A 24,562-nucleotide genomic window follows, 5' to 3' on the forward strand; every position below is an offset into this window, starting at 1 on the left:
CACCTGACCGAAACCCATCCCACACAAGAACGTCCATCAGGGCAACGGAGATGTAGTTGGCTGCGGTCGAGCTCTGGTGGGCTACAGCAGGGAGCATCAGGGGGTGGTGGTAGGAGCCATACAGCTTAGCCGGCTCGAGGTTAAGTAACATCACGACATCAGGGGTAGATGTACCTCGGCAAAAGGAGAGTATAGATTATTAAGCATGCCCATGTACGAGGGTATATAAATTGGTGAACTATAATGTGCAAAGATTGACTCCGCACAGCTAAAAGGATAGAGCCAGAATGAAACACAAGCATGAGGGCATCTTGCGACATCAGCACTCCGCCACTCTCAGACAACAAACATGAGTGGCAAAAGAGAGGTGAAGTGACAGCATCATAACATCCCAGTTTAGCATAACTTTGAATGTCCATGGACCTCCAGATGTACATCTCTACCCAACATGGGAAGTAGTTAATAAAATGCCTGACTGTACAGATAGGTTTTTCAGCCTAGCCTTAAATATTGAGACTATGTCTGAATCTCGAACATTTACAGGAAGGTTTTTTTATAGTGTGGGAGCTTTATAGGAAAAGGCTCTGCCCCCTGCAGTAGATTTTCTTAAAGATCTGTGGAAAACAACATGAACTCACCACCTTTTAAAAATCATTTTAACATGAACAATGACAAAAGAAAAATTACTCTTTCTATCTTTTTTTTGTCTTAAGTGCTGTGTAGTACTGCTGCCTCAGCACATATTGCAAATGTCTGTGCATTGAATTCATCATGCTAAAAACTGAATGCTCTCTGTTGCAGGTAAAGAAGATCAACAGAAATTTCCCTGTAAATCAGCAGGTGATTTAACAACTGCACAAAGTGTAAACAGAGTCTGCCAAGCATCACCATCCCAAAAACAAAACAACACCTTGATCTTGCATCCAAATACAATTGATATAAAGTCATCCTTAGATGCAGTTTCTTGTGCAGCTTAATAAAAAAAGATTTTGAACCTTGTAAATGAGTTCCCTCTAAAAAAAATTGAAACTAATTGTATCTTTTCTCTTTACTGGTGAAAAATCAAATGCTAAAAGTAATTCTGTTTATGGAAATTAGAATGACAGAAATGCAATTTGACACCTTAACATCGTTCCTCGGTAATGTGTAACAAATGCATGTCAAAGTAGCAGGCTAAAGCACTGTACCTTTCCCACTCTTCTGACATCATTGTCATCGACATCATCATCAACATAATTCACTTTAGCTGTGATTGTAATCAGATATGGCACGGACTGAGTTGATGCTCTGGAAGCTCTGTCACAACCTTACACTAGAAATGCTACAGTCCATTGTCTACACACCTAGTTTAGTTGCTTAGTTATAGTTTTAAAATAGCTCTGTTAACTACAGTATATTTTACCTGTCTTCAGAATACCAGTCACAGATGTGGAAACAAAGGTATTGTTAAAGCCACAAGTCATCTTATTAAGGTCCTGCTGAACCCATTTTGCTGTGATGCAATGATTTGTTGTTTGGAGGGAAATCTTGAGGGCCTCTCGTGTATGAGATGATGCACAGAGATGCATTGCTGTTGTTACAATACGCTGCAAGAAGTTGAATGGGCTTCGTGTTCCAGTATGTAGTACAACAGGTTTGAATGGTTCTGACATTGCTTCTGTCACAGTGGTTGTCGTAATCCAGTGCTAGGCTGGCACTGTATCCATTTGTGTCATTCAACATTTAAAGCGCTGCATCCTAGAGGTGTGTGTCAGAGCAGAGATGGTGTACAGTCCACGTTGTGCCTCAACCAAGAGAGCAAGAACTGCTATAAAACTGACAATATATAAACTTTAGATCAGAACCATAAAAAGTATACCTTTGACTTTGCAGCATAGCATTTTTGGCAAGTTGAATTGGCAGTCTTAGTGCATATTTACATATCCTCTTGGATTGTTTTCAGCAGTTTGTCTGGTTATGTTTCCTTTATAAAACCAGATGTTTAATAATATAGGTAAATGGAAGATATTAAATTACATTTTCTAGTCCTTATTAATCTAGGGGTCCAATGTCTCTAAAGTAATAGCATAAGTGATTAATATAGAAATGTGTAAATGTGAGTGATTCTCTTTTTCAGATCATTTATATGGGCTGGGTGGAGGAAAGAGAGCTGGACTCTGTGCAGGACCGAATGTACACACCAAGGTTCCTTGCCTTGAGAGGTTCGTCTCTATTCAAGTTTTCAGCACCTCCGGTGAGTACCTTTCTAGGCATGTGGGTGTGCCTTGTTCATCAGCAGTCACTCATTATTTAATCACTTTGGAGCAGGGAAAACTGTCATGTAAGCTGTTTGTCTCATTCCCTTTATCAAAGTTGAGCCCACAGATCTGCCAGAATAACCTTGTCCTGGAACAGCTCTCTGCTGTGTGGTATCAGAATGCTTTCCATAAACTAGGAGTGCTACTGTTTCTCATATAGCCCACTAATTCCCACCATCATTTTTTTTTTTTATCATAACATAATTATCTCAATAATAGCTTGAGCTGCCTTTGGGGGAAACATCCACCGAGTGGTGATAGTGCTAAATTTATTTCTTGCTACGTATCAGATATTTATCTCTGCACTTCATTTGTGTGCAAGCACTTTTTTCTACTGCTCGTTGTTTTGTTCCCATGGAATAAGACTAACATCATATAATTCAATTTCATATCGTTTGCTCTCAAGATCCCATTTAATCAAATTTAATCTCTACACAATCAGAAATTACCTTTTAAAGACACAGGCCACAATCCAGTGAGATTATTTAGAGCATAACATTAAAAAAGGCAAAGGTTTCAGATTAAAGTGTAGTTCTAGAAATCACAGTGAGAGCCAGAACTGAACAAATTAGTATAACGTTTCCATCAGGGACAAGGCAAGAGGCAGAATGCAAGTGCAGGAGTTATTTTAATGAGCGAGGGAACCAAAACACAGGAGGCTACAAACAAAGACACAGGGAAAACACTGAGGCAAATTAACACACAAACTAAGCAAAACAAGGACAGTGCCTCTTGATAGCGATGACAACAACTCTAAACATGAACGAACATACCGAAAATAACCGATAAACTGGTCTTAAATAACCATGACTGATGAAAACTAACCAGAGACAGGTGAACATAATTACAGGTGGGGATACAGACCAGGGGGTGGAACAGAACGAAACCAAAACAAGGACTGGAAAAGGGAACAGGTAAATGCAATGACAGGCGTGGAGAAAACGAAACTAAGGAATGGAGCAACAAGGAAGTAGAGGAAAACAGAGAGGGAAACCATGGAAACAGACGCCAGGAGGGTGGCCAATCGTGACAATTAGCAAATGCGTTACCTTTGTCTTCAAGGGGTATGCACTCAATTAATTTTTTAGTGGGTGAGACATCTAAGAGCATTAACAAAGCCATTTCACTAAAGACTGGGAGAAAGATGAAACGATATACAACTAGACTCTGTTCTAAGACCAGCCGGCTTAAGAGGAAAATGTAACAATCGTTTAACAATCCAAGGTATTTCACATGTATTTTATAAATCTCCTTATAAGATGTTCCCTATAAGAGTCTGATGCACACACTTTCCATGCATTTGCAGTCTTTTTTCTAATCATTTTACATTCCAAAATACACTGTGTAATATCTCAAAAGGTTACAGTACGTGGGAATGTTTCATTCATGTACAGCAATTACACTATGAATGATGACCAATATTGGAAAGTGTTCTCACAGCTGGTCAGAATATGCTTGCATGCCCTGAGAATCTTTCTTCATTTTCTTTTTTGTTTTTATTTATTTATTTATTTATGTTTATTTATTTTTTGCTGACCACCTCAGCATTACTCACACAGTGTTTTTATAGTTTCTTCTCTCTGCCTCCCCTTGTGGGTCTTATATTTACCCCTCAGGCTGCACTGCCAGTGACAATCATATGACCTCATTTCTAGAAAAGGGCCAGTATAAAGGATTTCTCAGATGTAGCTGGAACTTTGAAATGATTCATGGTAATGTTCACCAACCCTACCCTTGGAGTACCACACTTCCCACCCCTCCCACCTTTTAGTGCTTTCCTTCCACCAACTACACCCATCTCAGTTCAGCAGCAGCCCATTAACACTGAGCCCATTTCTACACTGAAGTTGGTGTACCAAAGCAATGCTAAGCTGCATAGTGCAGTGGTATTGCAGATGCAGGGTGGAGAAACAATGTTCCAGGCAAGTGTTTATCAACACAGTGCACTGGGATTCCCAGACAGAACAAATTTTGGTCTGTACTAGCTCCCAGAAAAATCTACCAGTGTTCCTGATTTCTTGGTTGAGGTGTACTAGAATCTAGGATGGAGCAATAATATGGACCATTTGGAAGTCTCAAAGGACTGGATCAGGAACCATTCACCTACAGTGGTACTTTAGAGTTTGTCAATTCTTTAGAATTTTCCATATTTCTGCATAAAACATCCAATTTTCATACAAGCATATGAAGTATATAAAGACAACCCAATTAAACAAATTAGATAAAATTATTATACTTGATTATATACTTATTGGAGGAAGTTGATTCAAATTTACACATCTGTGAGTGGCAAATTATGTTAACCTTTGCTTTCAGTATCTGGTGTGACCCCCTTGTGGAGCAATAACTGCAACTAAACATTTGTAATCGGACAGAAACAGGCAGGCACTTTTGGATAAAATTATGTAATAAATCTTGTATAAGGGTAGTACAAATCCATGTCAAAACCAAGAAAAAACAATCCAACAGCCAGGTCAAAGCAGAGAAACAGGAGCAAAGGTGAAGGTATAAAAGGGCAAATCCAAAAAAAAACATAGTAGTGAGAAGGTAGGATCATAAGGAATCAGAACAGGCACAGGGGAAAATGCTCAGTAAACTCAGGCTAAACCTTGGCAATACTTCGCAAGCGAGTCATGGGGAAGATGGAAATAAATACACTAGGTGAAACTGACAACAGGTGCAAACATTCAGAAATCCAGGAATGATAATCCAGGAAGTGCTAGCCATTTGGTGGAGATACGTGGTGCATTTTCCACCTGTCGAGCCTGTGGATGATGGACAATGGAATATGGGGCTGCAGAGCTGGGAGGCAACACCTTATTTCAGGTGAATGTTGATCAGCCTTGCACATCGTCTTGGAGGAATTTTAGCCTATTCCTCCATAAAGAACAATCTCAACTCTGGAATGTTGGTAAGGTTCACGTCAGGTCCTTCCACAACATTTCTATTGGATTAAGGTAAGGACTTTGGCTTGGCCAAAACATTCACTTTATTCTTCTTTAACAATACATTGGTAGAACAACTTGTGTACTTAGGGTCATTGTCTTGCTGCATGACCCACTTCCTCTTTATTCATTTCATGGACAGATGTCTTGACATTTTTCCTTTACAGTTTGCTGGTATAATTCAGAATTTGCTATTCCATTAATGATGGCAAGCCATCCTGGATGAGATGCAGCAAAACAGGCTCAAACCATGATACTACCACCACCGTATTTCATAAATGGGATAAGATTCTTGAGCTGGAATGAAGTGTTTTCCTTTGTCCTAACAACACTTCACATTTAAACCAAAATGTTCCATTTTGGTCTCTTGGTCTTTTTGGGTACCCTTCCTGTGACCATGTAGACCATTACATACCTTGCTCTTAGAGTGATTTTTGCTGGTTAACTAGTCATAAGGAGGGCAACAATTGTTTTTAAGTTACTCCATCTGTAGACAATCTGTCTGATCGTGTATTGGAGGAGTCTACACTCTTTAGAGGCGGTTTTATAACCTCTGCCAGCCTAATGAGCCCCAATAACTATTTTTTCTGAGGTCATCAGTAATGTCCTTTTTTCATGCCATGATACTCTTCCACAAACATTGTGCTGTGAAATTTCATGAATTTCACAGCATATTTATGATCATATTTATGCAGAAATATAGGAAATTCTAAATGGTTCACAAACTGCCCAGCACCATTGTAGGTAGTGGCTAAGAAGGTATTTTGAAATGTTGTAGGTAACGACGTGGGACTGGACCAGAGCAGAACAAAGCTCCACTGTCTATGAGCTTATGTTCAAGATCCTTAAGGTAAAGGCACAGATAATTAAGCACTTTTACTAAAAGGACAGTGCACTTGCATTTGAAAGATTATTACACTTTACATACATCTAAAGCTTAGATTTGTTTATGATACATTTATATTTTGTCATTTTGGTTGTTAATGTAATGCTGTGACATATTGAAAAAAAAAGTTTGTTTGATTTACCTGTGTATAATTATACAATGGTATATAGAGTGACAGTTTTTTTGACTCTGCTCTCCCTGGTGACTGTATAAAAACCACATTTTGAAAGTGTACCCTGAAAACATTTATATAACAGCTTGCTACGGTGCCTGTCCAAACGGTCTTAAAAACTGCAAAGATCCTGCAAAATACTGTATTTAGTCAGCCCACCTCTCTAATATGCCTGTTATTGATAGAAGTAAATACTTTACAGATAAGCTAACATTCTGCACTCTGATCTCATACAATGTGGTGCAGAATCTAAACCATGGAAATATATCGGAGTAACCAGAAACTAAACTTGAATTCATGATGCTTGACGAAAAGGATGAGATATTCTTTGTTATTGAAAATTTTCACTATAAATTTTTATTTTTAAAATTTGTCTTAAAAAACTTTGGTTTTAAAGATTTTGGTAGTTTTAAACCTGATTTTTAAAAATATTCAGCACACTATATTGAGAAAATTCAAGGGATGGGAATTGAAGTAGTAAAAATTCAGGTCGTGGAAAATCTGGGCTACTTAGGAAGAGCAAACAAGACACAATCAATTAAACTCAATACTGGCCAATCACAACAGACCTCCGAGGTCTTTGGAGGGACTTCTTTATCTCGTTTCTTGCCAATGCAAAAGAATCGTGGCTGAAGATGGTGGATCTTTTCAACTTGTAAGTTAATTGTTTTTCTTCGCATGTAAGCTCATAACAGTTTAAGATACTATTTATCACATAACTAACTATCTGTGCTATATTAAGTTGTTTGAATTCTAGGAGATATATTAGTCATCGAAGCCAGTCATGCCATTTCAAATACTAATGTTAGCTAGCTAGATAACTAGCTTATTCATGTTTTCCTTAGCTAGATTTACATTTTAAATTTCCAGCATCTGGCAGTCTTACATATTTATCAGTAAAATCCCATTCCCGATATAAGTCATTTCATATTCAGATGAAAAACAGCCTGATATAGCACATGTTCTGCAAATTCAAGAAATAAATATTTCATTAAATAACCACATGAAAATACAAATTTCTTATATGCTCGACAACTAAAAGCTATTTACTCATTTTTTTCCCATTTTATCTAGAAGGTAATAACCTTTAAATATGTTTCAATTGTTTGTTGAGATGGTAAAAATAATCATAGACTCATTAGGGTTTTACTGCAGTCCAGTGCTATGTTTTATTCTGTTATATAATTTGCAGCCTTTGCCTAAAATTGGTCTATGCTCTTTGTTAATTTTTCATTTGTGCCTGAAGGTTTGAAGCGGATTGATTAAATGAAGATCTATAACCTGATGCGTTACATATAACAAGATTCCAGTTTGCTGTTTTGTAGAGCTTGTCTGCAATGATCCAAGAATTTTTTGATCTGGCCAGAGGTAATTATTTTTCTTTATTTTTACTGCATGTAATATTTTTTCTCCACATGCAACACATATCTATATGATATATAAAATATATCATGACTGTCCGCACATGTATGCGAGACTACCCATTGACAGCAACATCTTCATTAATTGATCACAGTAGAGCAGAACAGGGAAGACAGATTATTAACAAATGATACCACTACCATCTAAAATAAATGTAAAATAAACAATTCAAGAAATTAAAGATGCCACATTGCCTGACAATTTACCACCTACATGTGGCATGTATTTATTTTTAAATTCTGTGTTATTTAAGGGACAAATAAGAAGGTTTGTTATTTTGTTTATCACTACATTTCTGATGCACATATTTATTGACAGGGTAGTCATGTTGAAGTATTGCACTATGCAAGTCACATAATGTCTCTGCTTACATTCTGTGAGAGACAAAGGGGTGCAGCCTGTGCTGAACACGGTCCCATGGAGGTAAATGGGAGGTCCAGTGTGTAGTCTCTGTATCCATATAATTTAAATTGTTAATTGCATCAGGGTATAATTCATTTGCACACTGCAGAGTAATTGTTTGAATGGTTACACTTTTGCAGGCAACAGAGAGGCAAGGGAAACAGGCCCTTTGACCTTCTGTTTAGACAGAAATGACAAGGTGTTAATCTCAAGAAAAGTAAAACTTTGTTTCATTTATTTATTTATTTACTGTTTGTTTATTTATTTGTTTCTTTCTTTCAGGACCTTTTCACGACTCTGTTCCAAAGGGAAAGCTAAGCATTTCATAGGAGCAAGTTTCCAGCAGGCAGTCCCTTGCTAACAACTGAATAAGTGTCACTTTCTAACTCTTGCCAACTCCGTATGAAAAGACACCAAAAGATGCTGAGCAGTTGGTGCATTTGCAGCTGGGTTAGGTCATAGGACTGCTACTCTTGATGAAAGTACAACACACAGAGAGAAATGTACATGTGATGAAGTCATTTTTATTTTCTGTGTAAAAAATCTTTGCCATACTGATTCGTGACCTATACTTTTATGCGTGATGTAATGTTTGTTTGACCTCTCTGGGGGAAAAAAAGTACTGGCACTACGTTCATTTAGTAAATGTCCGGACAGCGTGGGGGGTTGTTATAGTAACAAATCATGTCGTCTGTCATAGAATGTGTATATTTGAGTTTTCTTCTAGTTATCTGAAAAGGTCCAAAGCTGAAGATGATCGCAGGAGGTCAGCGTGTTTATAAAGTATCCGGCACTGACTAAGCATTTTTAAGTAAACGTTTATATCTTCATTAGCTGTACAAATATAGATTCATTTAATTGTTTATTTCACTCTAGGAGAATTGGGTAGCAGGAAACACTCTTGTGGTACCAGAAAGCTAGTGAAGGGCCTATTTATGTTGTTTCACTTCAAAGAGCTGGACACTAGTTTATTGCTCCCTACTTCTGAAATGTTTAACAACATGCCAAAGTGTTCCAGAAATGTGCACCAGCTTATCTGCTCCAGATCCTTTTCCACAAGTGTGGCTTCACATGACTTGATATGTTCCGTCAGTTAAATCTGACAACATGGACAACATTACTGAGCAAGATAGAAGGAAAGTAAGTATTTTGGATGTGTATGGCATTTGAAGTGCTGTTACTGGCATGATTAATGGTAGTACTGAAATATTAATCAATGTAATTTTATTTGCTGTTCCTCTGTTTCTCAGCACCTGTTTGATATGTCTGGAAAAATTCATTTCTGATGCCATTGAAATGCATGCGAGTTCATGTGGTAAAAGGTATTCATGCTTTTTTTTATGTATGAGAATATTTTCTCTCTCTCTCTCTCTCTCTCTCTCTCTCTCTCTATATATATATATATATATATATATATATATATATATATATATATATATGAATGGTAGGTGTCCTATTAAAAAATGTAGAAGAAAAACTCTTCATATTATCAAACTTTCCCTGGCTGCAGATTGTTTATGCACTTAGTGGTACAACCAGATAGTAAGACATTTATCACTTCCAGATACAGTAGTCCAATCTGGAAGTGATAAATGCATGCTTTTCTGCAAAAGCATGCACTGATGTCAAGCAATATAAGTGAAGACGCACAACCCTGGCCAGAAGCCAACAACAGGTCATTAACTACTTTAATCTGTCTCGGTACTATGATGAGGCCTAAACCCTGATTGAAAGACTTAATGTATTTGGTTCTGAGGCAGGGATGAGCTTAACTGCGAAGTTACAGCATTTTTTCTGGGCTCTTAAAAATAAAAGGAAGCTTTGAAATCAGTCTATAGTTTCACAACCGGCATGGGTCAAGATTAGCTTTCTTTATCATTGCTTCGCTAATTTGATCTGGCACATAGCCAATGTTCAGGAAGGAATTTTTTGTATTTAATAGAGGTTTGATTACTTCAGGTAGGATTTCTTTAAGAAAGTGTGTGAGCAATGAATCTAGTAAGCAACTAGAAAATGTTGAGGAGATTAATGATGTTAGTTCAGGCTGTTGGATAGGAGTAAAGGACTTTAAAGCCTGCAAATACTAATTGGTGAATAAGGCAGGGTAGACTTATTTTCGCTGGCTACATTGTTTATCTTAATAAAAAAAGAATTTCAAACGATTTGCAGTCATAATCAGCCTTCTAGTTTATGCCGAATGTGTCATTTTAAATTACTGAAGTTAACAATCAGTTATATGAGGGTGGTGTACATAGTTATAGCCATAAGGACTCACTTCATTTAAATCCATGTACTCATTTGGCTACGTTTCTGTTAGAGTACATTAAATCAGTGATGGTATAATTTATCATAAGCGCTCTAGGGATTTAATGTATACTAAGCCTAGATTTAGATCAAAAGTGTTGGCAGTGTTCTGTGTATAATCTACCTTAAAACTAATTGGGTTGTCTATATTTCTTCTTAGCCTGGGGAACAGACACGTTGTCAATATGGTGAACCTGGGATGACACTTAAAAGTGATCTGTAGACAGTCGGTTTAGTCTCCTTGTCTGTTGCCTAGTCTCTGTTCTGGAATGTCATTGATTAACTAAGTACTGCAAATAATGATTTTAGTTCTTAATTTACTCCATACAACACTTTAATGACAATGACATTACAGCTAACACTCTTCATGATGTTTTTGCACTGTGTGTGTGTGTGTGTGTGTGTGTGTGTGTGTGTGTGTGTGTGTGTGTAGTCTTAGACAATTTCTTCTTGTATTTCAGTAAACACTGGCATCCCCAGACTTTCTGAGGGAGAGCCAAATCAATTAGGTCCATCATCCCGTCCCTGTCTTGTGGAAAGGGACTTTTCAAAAGCTGCCAAGCTATTTGAACCCTCTAAAATGAATGTGGCTACATATTTTGAGAGCTGATATTCTACATTTCTTTGAAAACAAAAAATCTCCAACATCTGTAGTTCTCTAGCAGCCCACACAGGCAGGCTCACACACACTCCCCCTCAGTTTTTCTCTCTTTTCTTAATAACCATTCAACATAGACAACAATAAGCTTTTTGAATCATTTCAATGAGCTTTTTGCCATTTCCACAGTACCAAAACTGCCCTCTGTAGTTACTAAGACTTCTTAACTGCTAATACTGGTGCTGTGTTTGATGTGATTTCTCATTCTCTTTCTCTAGGTATGAGATAGGTATCAGTGGTTCTGCTTTTGATTGGTTTACTTCTTATCACAGACGGAAAACAGTTCATTACCCTCTCGTGTCATTCCTCAGGTCAGGTCATACCTCTTGTACCTCTTCTTTCTTATGAGGTCCATAAAGGTTTTGTGCAAGAACCCCTCCTATTTATTATCTATATCCTTCCGCTTGTTAATATATTTCATCACTTGAACCTGAAGTTTTTAAACTGGATTTTATATGGGCCTGACCCTCGGATTTACTTAAGGATGAAATACATTAATAAGCCATGTTTCACACAACTGGGATCCTGTCTATCAGAAATTAAATGCTGGCTGAAACTATTTTCCCATGATAAACAGAGATAATCTTATTGGCTCTAAATAAATTGTTAATTGGTTAATTGTTTAACTTAATTGACAATGTAACCATTTCCCCTTCCAACCTGGTTTGTAATCTGGTTGTCTTCCTTGATTCAGCTCTCACTGATAGCTCACATTAATGCTGTTGTTAAAGTTTCTTTCTTCCATTTGCACAACATTGCAAAGATTAGACCATCCCTCTCTGTCTGCCATTGAGACACTTATTCATGCCTTCATTTTTAGCTGCTTTGATTATTGCAACTCTCTTCTCTCCGGTATTAATTTTAGAATTCTGGTTCAGAATTGTGCTGCCCATCTTTAAACCCATACTCATCTCAGTATATCACACCCATTTTCCATAATCTCCATTGGCTTCCGATTAAATATCATATTCATTTGAAAATTCCCCTCCTCATATTCAAGGCCCTTAGCAATCTTGCTCCCTCTTATCTTCCTGCTCTCCTTCACCCTTATACCCACCTGCACTCCCAGGTGCTCCTTTGCTCCCATTCTCCAACATCCAGTTCTGTTGAACAAGCCTATGAAATTTCCCACCTCATCATAATTCAGATAGTCAAGATCCCATTCTACATTAAAACCAACCTCAAAATACTTTTTTTTTTTCAATAAGCAACCTTGCGTTTATTCTGTTTCTTTCACTTCTCTCCTCAGTTCATCTACTCGGTTTGTTGCTTTTACCCTGTTCTTGCCCTTCTATCCCCTTATGTTTTTACTGGCTTTGTGTTTTTGTGATTTATCTGTCATTTTGTAAGTGTCTTTGAATTAATGAAATATGCCTATTAAGTGTTATTACCTATGCAGTCATGTGAAAAAGCAAGTACACCTCATGAAATGTTTCTTTTTTGGCATGTCAACACATCGGAATTTGATCCTCAGTTATGCAATCTGTATTGATAAATGTTATTTAATATAACTATGGTAAAATAGTAATAATTTAAACATGATCTTGCAATTGTTTGTCTTAAAAAAATCAACTGGTGTTTTATCCATTATCAAAACTGCTTAAATGAACACTGGATAGCTGTAAGTCCAAATATGTTTAGACATACATGAGATGTACTTCTTCACTTGACTGTATAATAATACCCACTGTCGTTCAACATGTCATACCTCACATTTAATTTCTTGTGTCTTACAGTTTGAGGAGAAGTCTGAACTGTTAGAGCAAGTAAGGAATATAGTATAGGATGTGGCTTATGTCTGGGATGTCCCTGGTGTAAGCAATAAAAGATGGATTTATGAGATGATGCTCATCTATGCTGTGAGATTTTATCCATACTTGTGTTTTTTACACTTGTATATAACATTTCAACTCTGTCTAATTTTATTAACAGGTACTTGAACAAATATCAAGGCAAATCAAACAAATAAGACATGGGCTAAAGCAAACCACAATGTGGACATTGGGGCCCAACATCCAGACCCAGCACCACTGATGTTTCCAAGAAAATCACTGGAGTATATCCCTGAGGTTGGCCAAATGTTCTTTATATGGCATAAAAATGAAAACCTTTTCTGCATTATTTTACCTATATATTTTATATTAATTACTATCTGTAACTAGTATTTTTCAAAAGTATATTTGTCTTTCTTAACTAGTCAAGAAAATGCTCATCTGTGTAAATGTGACCTTGAGTTTATTAAAAATCCTTATTTACTTTGTTTTCTGTGTAGCTAATTCTTCAATTAATTGCCTAATCAACAGGGAGATGATTCAGACTCTTAAGTACCCAATAGCTTATGCTGCATCTCTGGATACATCCGGCAGTTCATTGAAACTTGGTTAAGGCATTGGTCTTGCTTTGAATATGTGTTAAGTGTCTGTTTTTTCTTTAAAACACGGCTGTATTTTCAGTGAATTAACCATTAATTTCATCTACAGCATCTCCTGTTGAGCTCAAAAGCCATTTGAAGTTCTAGGCAGGGTGTGAGGTTATTCTTGGGGATCTCACATTTGAAACTTACAACTCTCAACAGCCTCCACCTGCTTCGAGGTGCTCAAGATGCCTGGCTACTACAATGACTATGAATTTTTCAAAATGTGGTCATGCATTGGTACATATGACGCTGTTTGGGCTTATCTAGTGTTGTTGTTGTTGTTGTTGGTTTTTTTTTGTTTTGGTTTTTTTTTTGCAAAACACTCCTGTTGTCTTACCTTCATATTTTAATGACTGCTTTTCAATCTGCTTTGGCCAGAGGTTCAAGGCTTTTTTTGTTGCAAGTGAAAAATACCTTTGCTATAAGATCAGCTGGTTACAAGTTGAGATGTAATACTTTTCAAGTCAGTTAGCCCTTCAGACAGAAAATCCTCACCTTCAGCAGAACACTGGTCAAAGGGCTTTTGGTTCAAGTTATTTAAACCAGGGTTTTAATTCATAATATACATAAAAGAACATAATCTGTGTTATTTTTTGTCCATCAAAGTCTTTTACCAATGAACATTGTTCATTTCTTGTCATTACATGTAATAGTAATCAGGGAAAGGTATTGTGCCTGATAAGAGGAAAACAAACATATCTTATGTTTTTTAATATTTGTCATACATTGTACATGTTCAGTGACTTGTTTGTTGAAAATGAACCAAGTGTAAATTAGTTATATATCCATATACAGTAAGATATTAGGCATATATAAGGCACATATGATTTTTCCCTCCAAAAAAAGACAACAGAAAAATAGAATAGATATCTTAGAAAAGTTGCAGTTCAGGAGGAGTGATTAAACCCGACTCGCTGGTTATACTTCTTTGATGACTCTTCCTTATTCTTCTTGGACAATCTCAAGTTGTCAAATTTGAAAGTACAGTTAAAAAAAAAATCTTGGTAATCCATCAAACAACTTTCTCATTATTGCTTTGAAGGGAATGTGTACTACTATCCCCTGAGACACTGCATAGTTTAACTTGTGCTGTAACTTTCTGAGCATGTTCAGCGATGGAGTTGCATGCAGTAAGGTGAATACATCTTAAATAGAGAACACAGCAATTCCGCAGTCATAATCCAAAGTACTGGTCAGGGTTGAAATCCAAAATTCTGTCAATGAAGTAAACAAAACAGACAGGGAACAGGCAAAGAGCCAATAAACCAGAGAAACAAACACAATGACAAAAGGCTCAGAAACATAACACGGGTAAACAAAGCTGATCCTTTTAGCCAGAGCAATTTACAAATCTGACTGAACACAACTTGAACAATTGAAGGTTAAGGGCCTTGTACAGGGGCCCTACAGTGGCAACTCTGCAAAGGCGGGGCTTGAACTGGCAACCTTATGATTATTAATGAAGTACCTTAACCACTGAGCCCATCAATAATGTTACCTGTTTTCAACAATCACACAAGTACTCAAAGTGTTCTAAGTTACCTCTGCCTTTTCTGGTTCTCTGACCAGATTCTGGATAAGGCCAAGGTGCCACAGCTGATTTGGTGTCATATTTTGTTCAGTTCGGTTAGGACGATCATCCCAGCCACCTGTAAACAGATCCTCTTACTTCTTGACATTACTGACAGCTTGTGTCTTTGGTGGTCACTACACCTTTTTTCCCCTGGAATAATTACCTGTAATAATGTTAAGAGATCATGTATCTTGATGCTTCAAATAGACCTTCCATGGTGTGCAGTTTCTTGTAAGGTTTGAGGTGTTTACAAGTGAGTGAAGCTTCTGGTGTCCTCTGTCATATACTTCATTTAGAACTCAGATTGCTTTAAATCTGAAATAGATAGTTGTGTATTGTCATTACAGAAATGAAGACAAAGTAATAAAATCTACTGTTATGTCATTACTGCTATAACATGAATTCTCCAACACCAGTTCATACCTCTAGTTGTGGACATTTGTCAGATATAAAGCTTCCACATCCAGTCCCTCATACACTGAAAGCTGTCTGAGCAACTTTCACATTCTCCACACCCTATCCTGCCCTCACTGGGTGGTTGGCGGCAGAAAATTGAGATGTGGGAATGATGCCCAGATTAAAGCATTCTCGGGTAAAAATAATGCATGTGACCAGACACCAGAAGCATAATCACTTTTAAGGCCACCCAAACCTCCTCACACCAGCTAAGAACAACTTGTACATCACTGAAGCGCTGTTGTTTGAAGCAGCATTGAAATACATTACTTATTAAAACAGTTAATTATGACTATCAAAGATATAAATAACCTCATCACTTATAGCAGCAAAAAAGTCAAAGTTGGGACCTACCATCTGTGAGAAACCCTCAATACAGCCAGATATCAAAATACCTTGTCTGAAAATAAGAAGTCCAAACAACAAGCATACCAATCAGAAATAAAACTCAAAGATCTTTAAAACAATATTTGGACAAACTAGTGAGTTTTTAAAATTAGGGTATTATTGAATCAAATTGCAAGACTGATTAATGTAATATTAAGTAATTATTAAATTACATAATAGGACACAGAGGTCCAGAACTCTGTAATGTTCTATAATGATGTTAGCTCATAATGATTTTATGACTGAGACAGGTAGAGGCTCAGTAACATCAAGACATCCTGCAAGAGAACATCTGGAGTTGGGGTGGAGGTGGAGGTGTGGTGGGCTATAGCAGGGGACATCAGGGAGTTGCAGGAGTTGCCAGGGCAGCTGAGATGGGATGAGGCTCAGTAACATCATGATATCAGGGGTAGGTGTATCTGGGCAGAAAGTGAGACTAGATTAGGCATGTCCAGGTATGAGGGTGTGCAAATTAGGGAACTATAAATGTGCAATGATGGACTCTTGCAGATCTAGCTATGGCAGCACAGCTAAAAGGAAAGAGCCAGAAAGAATTCAAGGAATCACTTAAGTGGCAAAAAGAGAGGTGAAGTGACAGTATCATAACATTCCAGTTTACCATAACTCTCAATGCCCATGGACCCCCAGATCTACACCTATAACCAAGATGGGAAGTAGTTAATAAAATGCCTGACTGTACAGATAGGTTTTCAGCCTAGCCTTAAAATATTGAGACTATGTCTGACTCTCAAAACATTTACAGAAAGGTTATTCTATAGTGTGGGAGCTTTATAGCAAAAGGCTCTGCCCCCTGCAGTAGATTTTGTTATTCTTGGTACTAGTAAAAAGCCTGCATCTTTTGATTTGGTGGATTGTAATGCACCAAGTTCTCTAAGGTACTGTGGGTCAAGACCATTCAATGCTTTGTAGGTTATTAGAAGTATTTTATAATCAATCCAAAATTTTACTGGGAGCCAATGTAAAGTAGCTAAGACGGGAGTGATATGATCAAATTTTCTAGTTCTATTAACTCTGGTTGCTGCATTTTGAACTAGTTGGAGCTTGTTTAGAGGCCCTAGAACAGATCTTTTTTTGACACCCTAGCTAACCTTGCTGTATGCTGAGAAGTCTCCATTTATGTTAAGAAACTGGTAGCAACCAGCTAGGTATGATTTAAACCAGGAAAGGTCTTTTCCCCCAATTCCAACTTTTTTGAATCTGTCTAGTAAAATGTGATGTATAGTGTCAAATGCTGCACTCAGATCAAGCAAGATAAGCAAAGAGACATCACTCTGGTCAGAAGCCTACAATTTCATTACCTACTTTAATTAGCACTGTTTCTGTACTGTGATTAGGCCTAAACCCTGAATGAAAGACTTAATGTATCTGGATCCAATTCAGATATGAGCTTAGCTGCTGAGCTACAGCTTTTTCTAGGATCTGGGAAATAAATGGAAGGTTTGAGATCGGTCGGTAGTTTGACAGCTGACATGGGCTGATATGATCTGAGAGGGTCTTGGGCACTATTAAAGTGAACATTGAAATCACCAACAATAATGGCTCTTACTACTAGAGTGACAAGATTAGAAAGGGAATCTGCAAATTCCTTAATAAATTCTGAGTTGGGTCCTGGTGGCATGTAGATGCCAATTAGTGGAGGCTAGGTGGGCTTCTTATTGCTAGCTACATCATTTATGCTAGTAAATAATTACAAAAGGACTCAAATCATAACCAGCTTTCTGGTTTAATGCCTAATGTGTCAGTATAAATAACTGCAACGTCCCGTTAGACCGAGGGTGGCGTAGCCTGAAGGACACGCTTCAGTTAATGCTATGTACTCGTTTAGCTTGATCCAGGTTTTGTTAGGCAAAGTACATTAATCTATGATCTGTTATTATTTCATTTATCATGGGCACTTAGATTTTAGGGATCTAACATTTAGTAAACCAGCTTTAGATAAAAGGTGTAGGCAGTGTTCTTTGAATCAGACACTTTAATATTAATTATGTTATTAAGGCATATTTTTCTTTGTTTTCTGCATTTCTGCTTAGCTCATGGAACAGACACAGTGTCAGTATGATGAACCTTGGGGGACATCATGTAGCTTCTTTGTCTGCTGCCTGGCCTCTGCTCTGGATTGTCATAGATTAACTAGGTCTGTCATGAGACTATGGCTTATGTTACAGGAAAGGAGAGCAGTGCCCTACCTAGTAGGATGGATACCATCCTGCCCTAAAAGGCCAGGCTTGCCATCAAATGTATTCCAATTATTTATGAACCCCACATTGTTTTGTGAGTATCACTTGGACATCGAGCAGTTCAGCGAAGATAACCGGTTGTATGTTATATTGCCACAGCGCATTGGAATGGGAGCATACTACAGCATTGGACATCACCTTTGCTAACTGACACACCTCTTCAATATTATTTTTAGTAATCTCTGATGAAGGCATATATAGTTAGCTCCTATGTGAATAACCATTTTAAGATTACCTGCAATGTCTGTCAACTACTGCTGCTGGCATCCCTAAAGGCTTAGCTAATTTCACGTGTCGCAATATAGAGTCCCCTTTAACCAGATCTATTTCAACAGGCTTCTCAAAGGGTGCCTCACTGAGTGGGGCAAACCTGTTGGACAAGTTGGAGATGTGTAGTGCTCCCATGGGCAAGTCGAAGCTCGACTATTTTGCCCTAACGTCACCTATTCGCCCCGCTGCGAGGGCTGTAGTGTCAAAGTTGAGGGCTTGCTAACGTCCCCTAAGGCATCCATAGCTTGTACTTCTAGTTCCTTGATAAGTCTAACACTTTCTAAGGTCTGGATGCGCACTTCTAGTGCTAGAATTTTCTATGTTAGACTAGTAATTAATCTACACATCTCACAGCTCACTATCTCACAGATCACCATCACTAACGAGAGAGGAAGAATAACTAAAGATGTTGCACTCTGCGCACCGAAGGAGAACATAAGCCATGATGGAAAAGCAAAAGGTTGACGTTACTTACATTTTTGGTCATTATTTGGATGTAGTTTGTGATGAAAAGGAGTTTTCGATGTCTGATGGAAGTTGCCGTTTTCCAGGTAGAATGTAGTTAAGTCCAAGGAAAAAATTGATAAACAGCTAGAGAGCAGTAAGGGCTAGTACACCGAAGCAGTGTTGTTGGCACAAAACAATTTCAAAAACAAGAAGCAGCGTAACCTCTCTGACATGTTTTGAATTCACTTTTATTTTTTTATTTTATTCTCAAATACATAAGTTATTTGAACCCGAAACTATCTGATTTTATTTTAAACTGAAAAAAATCAATAATAGAATTTACATCCATATTTTTAAAACCTTAATTTTCAAAACTGAAATTTAAAGTAGTCTATGATTTTGTAGTGCAAATAGTTGATTAACACCAAATTTTTCATGGTTTTCTTTCAAGCTTCATGAATTCAAGTTCAAGTTCTGGTGACTGATATAACTCCATTTAAAAAAAAAAAAAAAAGTTTACCAAAATACCTATAGACTGTACTGTAAAAAGCTTGGCACGAAAGATTAGTCTCAAGTTTGAACAGAGAAACTGGTCACATTTGAAGTTAATGATAAATCTTTAACATGCCGTCCATAAATGCGCATACACCTTCCCTTTTCACTTGAACAGAAAAACGGGCACTCGGGTCTTTGTTATCAGAACAAAGTGAGAATGTTATGTCCTCTCTGTGTGTTCTAGGACAATGACCTGCCGGACAAGCGAAGACAGTGCTTCAGCCTGCAGACGGATATGGGCGAGGACGTAGCATTCAGCGTGGAGCTAGAGAGTGAGCTCCTGCTCTGGGAGAAGGCTTTTCAGATGGCCACCTTTCTCGAGGTAGAGAGGATACAGGTAACTCCTGCCCATCTTTCTGAGGTAACAGGAATGGACACATGCAGCCCAAACTTGGCATATTGCTGAGATTGGGGGGGGATGGTGAAGTTCCTCCTCACCATCTTCCAGCTGTAGGAAATGGTGCTAGCTAGCTTACTACTTAGCTAATTGCCTGTTTAAAGTAATCTAAAGTACCTAACCAGGGTCACTGCTGCTAGGTCTACTAAACTTATAGCTAGCTATACAACCTGGCTGTATGAATAAATTATTGAGCAAATTAACACATGTGAATTCCCAAAATAAACAAACTTGAGCACTGGTTTATCAGCTGATAAGAGCTATAGTAAACTGGTCTGACCTTGTTCATGAGCAATTAGGTGAAGAAAGTTCAATTGTATTGGCTGTCAAAAACTGGTAGGTGGAGCTCATCAGCTTACTATAAAGCGACGCTTTTAACGCCATTGGAGGTATGCAAAAGCGGATTAAAATACCCCGTTTTAGAGCAATTAAAGTGGCGTTTTTACAGAGTTTTAAACTGACATAAATTCTGTAAAATACGGCATTTTTGATGGTTTTTGTGACAGATTTTACAGCGTAGTGAAAAATCATCATATTTTGCGGTATTATTGCGGCGTAAAAACGTCCAAAACGCCGCTCCACCCCCTCCGGTTTACAAATAAAACGCGTTTCGTTTGTGGCAAATTTTGACCACTTTGGCTTTCCGTACAACCTCTCTCCATATAAATTAATGAGAGTCGGAGTGAAAGTCGACTTTCTTCGGTGCCATTTAGAGTTGAGTTATTTGTATAGCTTAAAGCGTGTTCACTACTTTGCATATATAACTTGCGTGGACTTGTTTATTTCTGGATGTAACCTCTAACGCAGTTTACAACATTTCAAGTAAAAATACTACACTCTATGTAAGAATGTGACACATACATTACTGTATTTTAATTTAATTGTCAATTGTTCACAGGAATGTGTTAGGAAATTAGTCTTGCTCATAAATTAATAATCACACTCTAGCAGGCACTTTAGACATCCCAAGGAATAAACGTTAAGGGCTTGAATGCTTGTGTTTGAAATACAAGCCTATCGATTTCTACTACGTCTATCGAATATCCGCGGTGATCCAACATTTACTTGCCCTCTCACTTTGCTCCGACTGGCACAAACAATTTCATAGTGAAATTGCGCCAAATACCGACGTCATTGCATATGTGACTTGTCGAGACGACTACAGTGTTGACATACTTTATACGCTCCAATCAGTGAGCATATTTACATTTTCAGTACTGTATGAAAGTCTTTGGTCCAAAATGTGTTGAGCAAAATATGACCAAAAAGTCCTATTAAGAATTATGTTCTGTGCTATCAAAAAGCAAAAATATATCTGTCACCCGAGAGGCGTTTGTCGTTACCAGTCGCATTCGATAGGAACCGACTTCATGCATAAACCTAATGCCGCTAGCAGCCAAGTTTATTTTACTCCCCAAACAATGATGTACAACACTTACCGATCTAATTAAACACTTTAGACACTGGGGACGGAGTTGTGCATTTGCCAGCGGTCGTCTACTGAGGCTAACGTTGCCAAATGTCTTATTTTACAGTGTAAAACATACGCGTGTATCATGGAGAGCCATCTCATGGGACTCACCATAGACTTCAGCATGGGCTTTGTGTGCTTTGACGCAGCATCAAAAGTGAGTTAAATGTAAATCATAATCCTTTGCCTTAATGGCCTTTCACAGTATGACTGGACACGAGATCCTACTGAGGTATTTTCAATCCAGCTATACTACATAAGCATACATCGAGCGGTGTGTGTTGATTTCACAGTGTTGAACCTGCAGTGCACGTGCAGGTAATTTATTTTAGCACCAGAGCATAACTGGAGGCATGCTGTTGCTGCAGTTTATCTCCATGCAAAGTCCATTATTTGCAAAACTAGACAAACTGATGCAAAGCTGTTTTGCAGGTTGAAATAAAACACTTTGTACTTAATTTCCTGTATCAAATATAAATACAATTATATAGAATATATTAATATATAATAAAAATATATAACAATAACTTACTATTGACTTATTAACTTACAGCATGTATTGTGTTGTAATATGTCCTACTATGTTAATTGGATGTGCAAAATTTAAATTGTTAAGGATCTTGCTCCCTTTAGGCAGTACTGTGGCGGTATAAATTCTCCCAGTTAAAAGGATCTTCAGATGATGGCAAGAGCAAGATCAAGTTTCTCTTCCAGAGTCAAGATACGAAACTCATCGAGGCAAAGGTGAGATCACTGATGTTCTCTTACTGAAGTGAGTGATTTTCTTCTGAAATCAAGCTTTCCCTCAGGTTTCCAACCAGCCAGACTAGTATAAAACTTTGATCCTAAAATTGGATGAAGGTGTGCTGTGAATTACAGTGGTTACTATCCATTCTCTGAGGCTATATCTGAAAAGGGTGTTGTTTGAACTGGAAAAAATATACTGATATTAAAATGCAAATATATGAATTTCCAGTCTTAGAAAGCTAGTTTTTTAAAAAAGTGATTTAAATATATTATGTTCATAAAGAGGACAGGGCAGAAACAGCACTAGGCTGTTGGGTGAATTATAGGAGAGTCTTTGTAATGGCTTGTATTTCTCAAGACCTTTATCTGCTGATTAGACTTGACCCAGGGGTGGGACTTGCCTCCAACTAAGGTTTCCTGGTAGCTAAAATCTGTTTTGCTTCCTGTTTGTTGCTGCCTTGTAGGAACTGGAGTTCTCCAACCTTTTTGCGGTGCTGCACTGCATTCATGCATTCTTTGCCGCCAAAGTGGCATGCCTGGACCCCGTGTTTGTGGGCAGCCGGAGCGTTGCCACGTCTACAGTGTTGCCCACACCCACTGCTGTCACTTCTGTTGTGCAGGCCTCCAAGCTGAAGTACTCGAGTTGACACACCATCTGCAACCCCCACCGTCACTGACTCTTTACCCTTGAAAAAACATTTCACATTGGCTTTCCTGGAGAGGGGCATTTTAAGATTGCACGATTAAAAAATGGAGACAGTGGACTAAACCAGCGAAGATATCAGATGAGTTTTAACAGCACCGATGAGCCTTGACCTTTTTACCCATTTGGGCAATGTGAAAACAACCAGGCCTGCTTGCATTGGTACAGACTTGAACACAAGCCAAGGTGATGTGATGTCATGTTTTGGATACCTCAACAGATACAAGTACATAGAACCAGTGGAAATTTTTAATTATGTCACTCATACTAGTTGCAGGAAAATGTTTTGTAGTCATCAGGATGCTTAGTTGTCATGGATACAAAACAATTAGAACATTAATTAGTTCTTCCCCTTTGATATTGCAGTAAATATTTTTCCTTTAATGATAGCATTCCTAATTGTGTGTAGTCTTAATCCTTTCTTTAGATCAGATAATTGACTGAAAAGGATGTTGGAGTCCTCGTAATTCAGTGACCCAAGATTGAAGGATGGTTACTGAGTTACCCAAATACAAATTTCAAATACTAGACCATCAGTAAATAAATCGGTTTTAGCAAGAGTTGAATATCTTGGTCACATTCCCTGCAATATCATATATAAAACGGAGACAAACCTGAATCTGTTTCCAAGTGACTTACACAACAGGGACAAATACCTTCCTCAGTACCATGATGAACTAAAGAAACTCGAGGATGCAGAGCTATGTGGATACTGTAAAGATGATGATGTATTATTTTTGTTACTTTAGCCATTTGCCTCAGATTGATGTGAACTACAGATATGACTACTGAGTTCAGGTTTGAACTGCAAGGAAAAAGGGGCTCTGTACCATCTTTATTCTAATATGCTGCTTCTCAAGCTTTGTGGAAGATGTGTAAGTGTAGTCTTATTCTTACACTTTAAATAGTTGCTGCCCTTTAATTTTCTACCCATTACCTTAATACAGATCAAGCAGTGTTGTAACACCATCCAATTTTACAGTAAAACTCTGTACAGAAGGAATCTCCTCATAATGTTGCCACATAAGGGATGCTACTATGATGAGACAAAAGCAGGCCCTCCCAGCAAACAGAGGCGAAGGGTGTATGTAGTGCCACGGTCCTGACAGTTGGAGCTGGAACTGTGAATTCCTGTGCTATTTTTTCTCCCCATCGTGCTTTAAATTAGCCAGGTCTGCAGGATGAGTGTAGCAGAGTCAACATAGAGGGTTTCTCTTTTTTTTGTATTTGTGTGTTGTAAGATCACTCCTGTCAGTTTACAAATTTGTTTGATAATTAAGATGCTTAGAAGACAAGAACTCTATTATGAAAAATTAAATATACAATCTGATACCCTATAGTCACCAGTACATTGCATTTCTAATGAGTAGTTTACCCAGTAGAATTTCTTTTTTTTTTTCATTTTCCTTTAGTCTTTCATGGAATATTAAATCTTTTGGACTACCCATTAACTGTTACATGAAAGGTTCAAAACTGAACAATGCATAAGGTGCAATTGGTTTGCAATAACTATGACCCTTTGGAGTGCTGTAGCACTTTAATGACTTCATAGTTGAACTGCTTTATATCCCAATACAGAATGAGAGGTGTTTGTTAAAGACTATGCAATAGAACGACTTTTGGGCTGTATTTGCTCTGTGAGGAGATCTTTTGATGTGCCGCTGGAATAGTTCCAATCTTCTATAACAAGGAGTTTGAAAAGGAGCCTTTTATTTTTCGCAACTTGTTTTAATAAAGATGTATAGTGTACTTACTAAAATAAACGTTTTATAATGTACAAAATAGTTGACTGAATT

At 37.7% G+C, this 24,562-nt stretch overlaps 1 protein-coding gene across 1 annotated transcript in view; it reads left to right on the forward strand.

The window, feature by feature from the left end:
* sntg1 (syntrophin, gamma 1) overlaps positions 1-24,530 on the forward strand; it is a 50,121-nt gene extending 25,591 nt beyond the window's left edge. The window contains exons 13-19 of the mRNA XM_027016959.2: positions 802-840; positions 2,117-2,233; positions 6,021-6,092; positions 19,633-19,785; positions 21,381-21,473; positions 21,950-22,060; positions 22,528-24,530. Of these exons, the coding sequence (XP_026872760.2) occupies positions 802-840; positions 2,117-2,233; positions 6,021-6,092; positions 19,633-19,785; positions 21,381-21,473; positions 21,950-22,060; positions 22,528-22,710 (768 nt within the window). The 3' untranslated portion in view covers positions 22,711-24,530. The remainder of the gene's footprint in view (positions 1-801; positions 841-2,116; positions 2,234-6,020; positions 6,093-19,632; positions 19,786-21,380; positions 21,474-21,949; positions 22,061-22,527) is intronic.
* The last annotated feature ends 32 nt before the right edge of the window (positions 24,531-24,562 follow it).

The sequence above is a fragment of the Electrophorus electricus genome, chromosome 10 (assembly GCF_013358815.1).
Source record: "Electrophorus electricus isolate fEleEle1 chromosome 10, fEleEle1.pri, whole genome shotgun sequence".
NCBI classification, from domain to species: domain Eukaryota; kingdom Metazoa; phylum Chordata; class Actinopteri; order Gymnotiformes; family Gymnotidae; genus Electrophorus; species Electrophorus electricus.